General features: G+C 37.4%; 1 protein-coding gene across 1 annotated transcript; it reads left to right on the top strand.

The window, feature by feature from the left end:
* The first annotated feature begins 1,156 nt into the window (after nt 1-1,156).
* On the top strand, nt 1,157-9,872 carry stard5 (StAR related lipid transfer domain containing 5). The gene is made up of 6 exons (XM_084722330.1): nt 1,157-1,621; nt 3,874-3,923; nt 4,578-4,710; nt 5,226-5,343; nt 8,489-8,582; nt 9,492-9,872. Exons 1-6 carry the CDS (start codon nt 1,532-1,534, stop codon nt 9,640-9,642), a joined length of 636 nt encoding a protein of 211 aa, XP_084578456.1. The 5' UTR covers nt 1,157-1,531; the 3' UTR covers nt 9,643-9,872.

The raw sequence follows: 9,872 nt of genomic DNA, 5'->3' as shown, positions 1-9,872 counted from the left end.
AAAGTCGTCACATGATCAAATAGATACTTGACAATGGACAACATTTACACACATATTACCCAGCAATCATCATTGCATATGACAAAAATACTTAAGACAATAAGAAAGAATTCATTTGATTAAATATTTTTTTAGTTTATAGTTTTTATAGTTTATGTAGAGTAAATATAAAAATCTTACATATTGCTACTGTTAATTTCACAAAAAAGAAAACTATGATGGAAGTGAGTTTGCCTTTATTAGGGCACATATTGGGAATTTGATTTAATGTGAGTTCTTTGAACAAAGATACATTTCTGAGGTGATAATCTGAATTACTTGCAAGGGCCCGTTCTCTGTCCAACACATTGTTGGAAGGTCCACCCACGTCATGAACCTCTTTTTGTTTTTTGTTTTTTTCTGTATAAGTTTTAGTTAAAAAAAAAAAAAAAATCTAATATGGGTGGTATTTGTCAGGGGCAATATTTAAGAGATTCACAATACGTATTACAATACAAGTGCAACACTTTGTGAAGGCAGCTGAAAATTTGAAAGTTATTCCCTGTATATTTTTATTCTATTTTAGTTACTTTTATAAGTACACGATATTGCTACTTAATGTTTCATTGTATTCAGGTCAGACAGAGCCGGGGTGCTGCCACAGTGCATGGTGGCTCACTGGAAAGGCTCTGCTACACTAAATGGCAGATGACCGTAATTAGTATCAGGGGTTACACCCGAGTTTTCGATGAGATTTCGTGTCAATATGGCTGTTATGATAACCCCTTAGACGTGTCACGATGATCTGACGTGGCCTATACAGTGAATACACAGCGTTTCATCTGGAATGAAGTAACCACTACAATTCCCGGTTTACTTAGCTGCAACAAGCGAGAACACCAGCTGCAGGTGCGTGAAGCCAACCAGATTTGGAGAGAGACTGAGGCGTCTTGCCTTCAAAGTAAAATACGTGGAACTTGGCGCTCAACTATGTATCATGCTCTGTACAAACCAATACAAAATAGTTGATGAAAAACCGAATGCTATTGAAAATATACTTAAAGTGTTATTACTCCTCATGATACGTTTCAACAAACGCTCAAGTTTGTGAATATTGGTTTTATTTTGAAACCAATAACCGGAAGGGCATTTTTTTCTGGATGATTTGACAGCTCTGCTAATGATTCCCGTCGTACTTCAGGGAATTCATTTAGCTCTTTTTAGATTTTAATGTTTTAAGCGAGTCAGGTGGGCTTTCGAGCGGCATTTAGACAACAAGACTGCACAGTTAACGGTATCTGACAGAGTTGTGGATGCTATTTTCTTGTCACATACCTCATAGCTGCGAGCTAGCTGCTAGTTAACGATGCGCTCATCGAACATTAGCACGTTTCATTCATTCAAGCTAACGCTAGCTTTGTAGCAGCGGCTCGCGCTCACCTGAGCGGCTTTTGCTGTACTTGGTAACGTTAGTTTACGCTGTTGTCTTGTATATAGTTCAGCTGCTAAGTGATTTAGGTTAAGAAGGTGACGCTCACTTTTGCTGTCAATTATGGATTATGAACAAAAAGCGAAGGACGTGGCTGACTGCCTGATGAGCTACAAGAGGGACGAGTCCGGCTGGAAAGTCTGCAAGAAATCGGTAAATCTTTGCTCTTATTATTGTCTCATATAAAACTGCATTATTCATCCACGTGTGCTGATACGTGCTGTTTTCTGATATAACCTTACAGTACCAACGGGTATGTCCATTGGTCAGTGTGTCAGATGATATGGCCCTGTCACTGACAGGTATCTTACCTGACTGACAGGAGAGAGTTAAATAACTTTAACGAAACTTGTGGCTCAGCTCTTCGGTTGGCAAGAACCCCATGCACTAAACAAGTGTCTAAACGTCACAGTTTCTGCTGTCCAAACTATACTGAAATTCACCATTTTGTTCATACTTTTTGGAAGACTGAGAGACAACTCAAAAGTTGACTTTGTAATTAAATGTTGTCAGTGTTTGATTATCAGATATGTTCATAGTTCACAGTGTTTGACACTGTCAGCAAATATGGCACTGAGTGTCTCTCAGCAGTGGTTCTTGTTAAGGGTCCACAGCAGGGGTCTGCAACCTGCTGCCAAAAAAATATAAGGAAAGAAATTATGGTATTTTTTTAAGTTTTCATTTGTCTTTGTTTTACGTCTAAAGTCATTCTTCAATTCCCTAATTGTAAAAATGTGTAAATTGAAAACTGTTTACGTAGGCGTGCTTCCTGGACTTGAAATCCTTTTTTTCTGAGATGCTCTTTTGTACTCAAAAATCACAAAAAAGTCTGTTAAGACAATTAAAATGTCTTTATTGCCACAGCATGATTATGTGAAACCTTCATTTCTAAAATTTTAATGTTCTGAAAGAGAGTGCCTTAAAGTTTTTTTGTGATTTTTGAATTAAAAATGTGCACCTTATATACCAAATAATAAAAAATGTTTTATTATTTCATCAACTAAAATGTGTCATATCTCCTGTATACTAGCTATGCTATGCAAAAGGGTATGTGTAAAGGTTGCAGATCCCTGATCTACAGTGACCACTGTACTTCTTTTCAATTTTTCTGTGTCATGTTGGTATGATCATCTCCAAAGCCATAATGTATAATGGTAGATTTATTTAGGTCATTGATGTAGTATGTGTAGTATAAAGTATTTATATCAAACTTTAATAGATGCCCAACTATTACAATCTTACAGTGGGGAGCAATTAGTCTGACAATATTTGCAGGGCACAGACATTTGCACATTCTAGCAAATATGTATCAGGAAATCAATAAACATGAAAAAGTCTGCATTTCATGTATATTTGCCAGTTAATATAATTGTGGTTTTATTTGTAGACATTTAAAATATGTACTACTGACTGTACTACTTATTACCATCTTTAGTCATAAAGCTTATTCTTTGGAATTCAAAATATTTAAAATTTGATTAAACAGAGAAATGATTTAGTTAACTGTTACCAAGTTACAAACTGTAGCCAAGCTATTGAAGTCACAGATAATGTGTTAAACAAAAGCATTTGATTAAAAGAGCAAAAGCGTTTGATTCTTTTAAAGGGACAGTTCACCCCAAAATCAAAACTACATATTTTTCCTCTGGCTCCTAGTGCCCGATTCATCTACATAGTTTTGGTGTGAGTTGCAGAGTTTTGGAGCCATTAGCTGTAGAGATGTCTGCCTTGTCTCCTGTATAATAGGACTAGATGGCACTAGTCCTGTGGTGCTCAAAGTACAAAAAGTACTTTTGAAAAGCTCAACAGCAGTGTCTCCTTCCAGAAATTCTGACCTGGCTACTCAAAATAATCCACAGACCTTTCTTGAGCTGTTTCATGTAGGAACTGCTTTCTTTCTGCAGTAGAATCTACTGGGGTGAACTGTCCCTTTAAATTGGGTTCTTTAACGTGCTACATGCAGAAATAACACTTTGACCAACCAAATGAGCTCAAACAAAAGTAGACATTACAAATAGAAATAGTGCAAAGGAAATGGATATTGAAGGCATAAACAAATTGAATCAGCTTAATAATAAAACATTCAACACAACACTGACAATATAATAAAGTCATAGCACAAAGTGGCTAATAATGACAAGTGGTATCATTAACTCTGTTGCACTGGATACATATTCCAAAAACTATGGACAGCAGCCGATCATGGTGCTCAGTGATGGCTGACTGACAGCTTGGTGTATCAAAAGGTGACTTTTGCTACTCAAGTAGGAATGCAGAGACATAAATGGTGTCTTATTTTGTTGTTTTGAAGTATGTGGTGTGTTAGAGGCAGCGGCATGTACCAAGTCTGCTGATCACATAAAGGCAAATGTGTCTCACTGTAACTGTACTCTTTTCTTTTGCAGAATGACGTAGTTGTGTCTTGGCGTCCCTCGTCTGAGTTTCCTGGGAATGTGTGAGAAAATTCAACTTTTTCTTTCTCATCGAGTTTTGATTCCATCACCAGTTGAAGACAATGATTCTGCTGATAGTAAATAGAAGAAGACTTTGTTGTTGTGAAAGTGTAACGGCAAACACATGATAAGATGACACACAGGATAAGGATAACAGTTAGGGTTTAGACCTCCAACTATGACCATATGTTCATAGAGCTGCAACAGTTAATCAACTATTTTGATAACTGATTAATCAATTATCAATAAATTGACATTTTTCACCATTGTCTGACATTTAATTGGCCAAACAATTGATTAATTTAGAAAATAATCAACAGATTAATCGACAGTGAAAATAATCGTTGCAACCCTGTGTGTTTATAATGCTAACTGCCCTACATCACTAAAACTGCACTGATTAATGAAAAGACTTTTCCTGACTAGATACTGTTTTCTTTTCAGAAATAGATTATGTAGTATTATGTTTAAAGAAGATGAGGTCTAAAAATTGGCCACTTGGTACCACAAGTTTGCCATGTTTTAGTTTTTTCAAGGCTTGAAACATATAGTGAGAAGAGTAGAATAAATGTGGTGTTTATCTGTGTGCAGGGGTTATATTTTTTGCCTGTAATCTCCTCTTCTGACCGCTCTCTGTCATCTGACTTCCTCTGCAGTTATAAGGGGGAGGGTATTGTCAGTGGCAGCCCAGAGAAGGTGTGGGAATGTCTGAAACCAGTGCCCAACGGGATCAGAGTCAAGTGGGACAACAATGTCAAAAAGTTTGAGCTTTTGGAACAAATCACAGAGGTGTGTTACTAATTTCACTCTTCTGAACACAGGATGTTTTGTCATGATCATTCTGTATTGGTTAACCCAATTTTCACTCCATACAGATGTCAGATTTCTTTTGATTTCCATCAAAGATTGTCTGAATTATTTTTAAAGCTGCACTGGGTGTATTAACATATTGGTGGCTTCAGAAAGCAACAAAACTGTCTGGAAAGAAACTTTGAACTGCAATACCAGGAATTTCATGTCAGTAAACTGGTAGAAAGCCTCAGTGAGCAGTTGGGTTATTAAACCATGAGGCATACATATATACAAAGGATGCTAAAGGAAGGCAGTGGTAAAAAGATCCTTTGCACAGGATACCATTTGTAATTATTATTTATTATTTATTTTTATGGAAAAATACATTTAAAAACTTTCCTGGTGCAGCTTTAAGTGCATACATGTGATACCAGAGGTGATACCCATTTTTTGCTTTTGCTTTGTTCAACTCAGTTTTTGAGTACATTCCCTTGTCTCCCATTCTTGCACAGGACATCTCTATCTGCCGAACAGTCACGCCCTCAGCAGCTATGGGTATCATAGCTCCACGAGACTTTGTAGATGTTATTTTAGTTAAGCAATACGAAGATGGCACCATTTCATCAAATGGTGCGTAATGACTCATTCTTGTCTTCTTTACTTGCTCTACTTGTTTATTTTGTACTCTGTAAGATTTATTGTTCCATATAGGGGCTGGACTGTTTTTATTCTGCTGAGGACACACCACAGGTCTGAACAGACTAAACAGATAATGTCACACGTCAATGACAAGTCCCTGAGTGACGCAACAGCCCACAATAAAAGAATTGTGCAGATATGACCTCAATCAAATATCTGATGTTAATGAGATAGCCAGCCAGTAATACTTTGTCAGTACAGCCTTGTTTTGATCTGCTACTGTTTGGCCTTTTAAAGTAACTGCATTACACTTCTGATATAAATTCAACATGTCTATATCTGTTCAAAAATAAAAGACCTCCATGGACAGGAACGCTTTATTACCTAACAAGGCTTTTATTGTGAAACATTTGCAGAAACGTTTTATGGAAAACTTGCAACTTGTGATCAAGTTCTTCTCAGGAGCGTCTGATTATCATGCGATACCTATTGGCAAATTTCAGAATTAACCTTCCAGTCTGGTTTTTCAGTGTGGGGTATTAGTACTTTTGCTTAAGTAAGGTGCTTGAATTACACACCCACTGCACCTGTGTTACCTGCAGAGCCTTCCTCTTCAAGGAACGTGGTCTTGTGTAACCTGACTGACAGAGATCTAAAGGGTTTTGTTGTGATAGTGAGTGTTAGCTAGTTAGCTGCTACAAGTCAGGCTAAACACAATTAAAATAGAGTAAATTTAGAGGTCTTGCTGATATGTTTCAGAGCTGGAAGACATGAATAGAGTAGGAAATGTGATCAGATAATCAGTCATTCTCTCATGTGATTTGTTTTTTTTTTTTCTTGCCACAGTGAAAAATACCACGATTACTTATAGCTGCTAACTAGCTAAGTTAGCTTTTCACATTCCAACTCTGTTATTAGGATTAGGGTGCAGGAAGATGCTGTAGTAATGTTACATGAATGGTGACTTTTCATTTCTTTTCTGTGGCAGTAAACACAACATGCTGTTCAGTAGTTATTATACTGCGATCTGAGCTGATCTACACATATAATGACTGAAGTAAAGTAACTGCCCCTCAGCAGAGACAAGTGGAAACACTGAAAACTACCTTATCACAATATGGTCATCTGACATAACGCACTTTAATTCATACTCAAATGGAACAAATATAATCCATATCCCCCAGCCGTAGAACCTGCAAACACCTGCAAATTTACAAAATTACAATACCCCGGATGCCACAACAGATGCAAGAAAAACAAACAAAGAAAAAACAAAAACCTTTACACCAGTTAATTTATATTAATAGCTATTTGTGTGTTAATGTCTTTGCTTTTCTGTGTTCTATGCAAGGAAATTTTGTTGGCAACTAAGGGGCCAAAATTTCTAAGTCTGGCTCTGACTAGTAAAGATAAACAGAGATAGGGCAATCGATCAGCCTGTCAGCCTCAACATGACCGTAGAGACTGTTAATCTCAGATTTAATTCAGTTCCTGCCCATTTTATTTGGCAGTAGTGTCACTAGAGCTCTGCTACACTGCAAGTTAATATGGTTGTGCTTTTCTGGGTCGCCCCAAAATGGTTTTGGTAAAATCATCATGTCTATAATTGGTCTGGCACAGATATGTAGTATGTCCTCAGTGTCAGGCAGTATTGATCTTGTTGTAACTGTCTGCTGCTAGTCTTATCTTATCGTTTTTTTTTGTTGGTTTTTAGGCAGACTGCAAGCCTGTTCTTAAAAATAATTCAAGCTGACTACAACTTGGTTGTTTTTTTTGTTTTTTTTTGTATGTTTGGCCATCAGTTCTATTGATTCTGATAACATCATACTCAACACAGAGTGAACATACAAATGCTAAAAATAAAGAAAACAAAGAATCTGAACTAATACATAAAAAAGAAAGAAACACAAGTAATATTTGCAATAATTTATCATAGTTCATAGATATGTCTTTACCAATTAAGTGAAGGGGATAAATGGTAAAAGGGGAAGATTAATCTAAGCTTTAACTCCCCATACATAGTCTCACCACTGAATTATCAGTTAAGAAACATTAAGAAAGCAATTCACATGTTCCAGGGACGGACTGGCCACCAAATTTAGGGGCTTGGTGGCCCCTAAGTGTACATATTGGTGGCCACTGTAATGTAACGTAAAACAATACAGAAAAGGCAATTTAATGTAATTTAACACTTAATCAAACTTGTGGCCACTCACATGGGATTTTTAGTGGTCACAGAGTAACTTTTTGCTGCCATGGACCATCAGTGATTAATTGTTGCAAACATAAGTCTTAAAAAATAACATTCAGTAGTGCATTACTTAGATCTGGAAAGTGTGCCTACTTAGTTTGATGAGCATTAACCAGTGGATCATTTTATGATCTGTTGTGTGAAACTCCAGTAACACCCCTGATGAGGAAATAAAGCTGAATGGTAAAAGTTCTTACCCAAATATCCATTCCATCTATCACAGTTTACAGGCCGAATTCCTGGTAGAAAAGTGATAATGCGTTTCTTTACAACCTGACTTATCATCTGACTGGACTGTGTTGTGGTGAACTGGTAGAAGTGATGGCCAAAATGTTGGAAATTCAAGAAACAGCTGAAATAAGGTCCTTTCCTTTCCTTTCCTTTCCTTTCCTTTCCTTTCCTTTCTTGCAGAGATGTTGATGAGAAGGTTGATATAATTCATGTATTGTTCCATTTAAAATGGAACTACAGCTGGGAGATGCTTGAGATTCTTGATACTGATTCTGGTACCTGAATTTTGCGTATCAGCTGGTACCAAGGACAGATCCAATACCAGTGTGTTTAAAAGAAAATAGTATGGGGTGATGCTGGGAAGTCACATGGTCCCATCTCAGGGCAAATAGATTATGTGATATCGAGTTGGTAGGGTGTAAAGAGCCGTAGCTTCATACCGATTGGACAGATATGTGAGTGATATTGATCTTCTCATGTACTTCTAAGTAGCAAAGCGAATAAGTTAGTTTCCCAAAAGTCAAGCTGTTCCCTCAATTGAAATTGAAATCAATTGGAGAGCCACAGTTGTACAGACAGAAGTACAGCCCTTCAGACGATCAATATGATGTAGCCAAACGTGTTTATGTGTGTGTTTTGTTTCATGTCAAACAGCCACCAACGTGAGTCACCCGAGCTGTCCTCCCCAGTCCGGCTATGTGAGGGGATTCAACCATCAATGTGGCTGCGTCTGTGTCCCCATCTCAGGGTGAGCACACCAACACACAAACACCGAACACGTACAGTGTGCCGAATTTTCCACCCACATTTTCTCTTACCCAGGAGTGCTGAATGATGAAGCCCACTTGATCATAAACTGGGGGGTGTGGCCAACTGTTTATTAGTAACAGGTAACACAGTCAAAAACCATATAAGGGCAAATGTTGGGCTGTGTGCAAACACTGTAGCACGACCAGAACTTGAGAGACACCGTGATTAAAGGTCTAACCTAAGAAGAACTTCAGCAGTAGTGAAAACCACATATTAGGATGCTGTAAATACCACGTCAGCAGAGAGACGCAAAGTAACTGAAGTGAGAGAATTGGGGAGTTAAGAAATAAGACTAGATTTGTTATTGTTTTTGATCAGATGGTTGGTGGTAAAGAAAAGGTCTTTTAAAAAATTTTTACCAACTTTGTAGCTTAAAGGAAAAGTTTTCTAGGTCTTTTTACACTTTTATTTCAAATTCTTAACAAACTATTTATTAAATGATAAATTTTGTTATATTTTTGACTTGTCAGATAAGTTTTTATCACATCCTGTCAGTTTATGGGCTCCATGAATGTCCTCAGATTACTGATTTAGTCCAACCAACAGTCTAAAATCCCTTAACTATTGAATTTAAGATGATTTATATGAGATCAAAGCAGCAAATTTGTGAAACAGGAAATAAAAGTGGAAAGACACGTAACTTTAACTGTTAGCAGGTTAATTGCAGAAATCAATGGGTACTAACAAAATAAGAATAAATTGTGGATATGAACAAAAATAAGAGAAACATTGTTCTTAAATGGCTTCCTGCATGAGGCCTATTGTGTGTTTGTAGAGTACATCTCTACTCTTGCTTCTCTTCTGTGTATCATAGTTCCTCTTGTGTGTTTCCTCACTGAATTTCCAGAGAGCCCAACAAAACCCAGGTGTTCAGTTTCTTCCAGACAGACCTGGGCGGCTTCCTGCCTCGCTCTGTTGTCGACTCGTTCTTCCCCTCCAGCATGGCCGAGTTCTACGGCAACCTGGCCAAGGCCGTCAAATCCCTCAAGGACTTCTGACACCGAGAGTTAAGAAATCTACCTTCAGACCTGAGGCACACTGACCTGCCAGGCAAAATGTTTATTCCCTTTTACACTGAGATTATCAAATGATCACTTATTTGAAATGGATCTAATCCTTAGTTTCTCTTTAATGTGCATTCCTTCACTCCTGTGTTACTGCGGGAGGAAACCAGTCAATCTTCAACAGACAAACCCCTTGTTTCATATCAGTTTACACATTGAAAAGT

This window comes from Lutjanus erythropterus, chromosome 1 (assembly GCF_056507025.1).
Source record: "Lutjanus erythropterus isolate fLutEry1 chromosome 1, fLutEry1.hap2, whole genome shotgun sequence".
NCBI classification, from domain to species: domain Eukaryota; kingdom Metazoa; phylum Chordata; class Actinopteri; order Lutjaniformes; family Lutjanidae; genus Lutjanus; species Lutjanus erythropterus.
This window is presented reverse-complemented; position numbering and strand designations above follow the sequence as displayed.

Excerpts from the sequence above, each read along its gene's own strand:
- stard5 (XM_084722330.1), top strand. The coding sequence starts at position 1,532 with ATGGATTATGAACAAAAAGCGAAGGACGTGGCTGACTGCCTGATGAGC. Across the intron at positions 1,622-3,873 it reads GGAAAGTCTGCAAGAAATCG|AATGACGTAGTTGTGTCTTG; the intron begins GTAAATCTTTGC and ends TTTCTTTTGCAG. Across the intron at positions 8,583-9,491 it reads GTCTGTGTCCCCATCTCAGG|AGAGCCCAACAAAACCCAGG; the intron begins GTGAGCACACCA and ends CTGAATTTCCAG.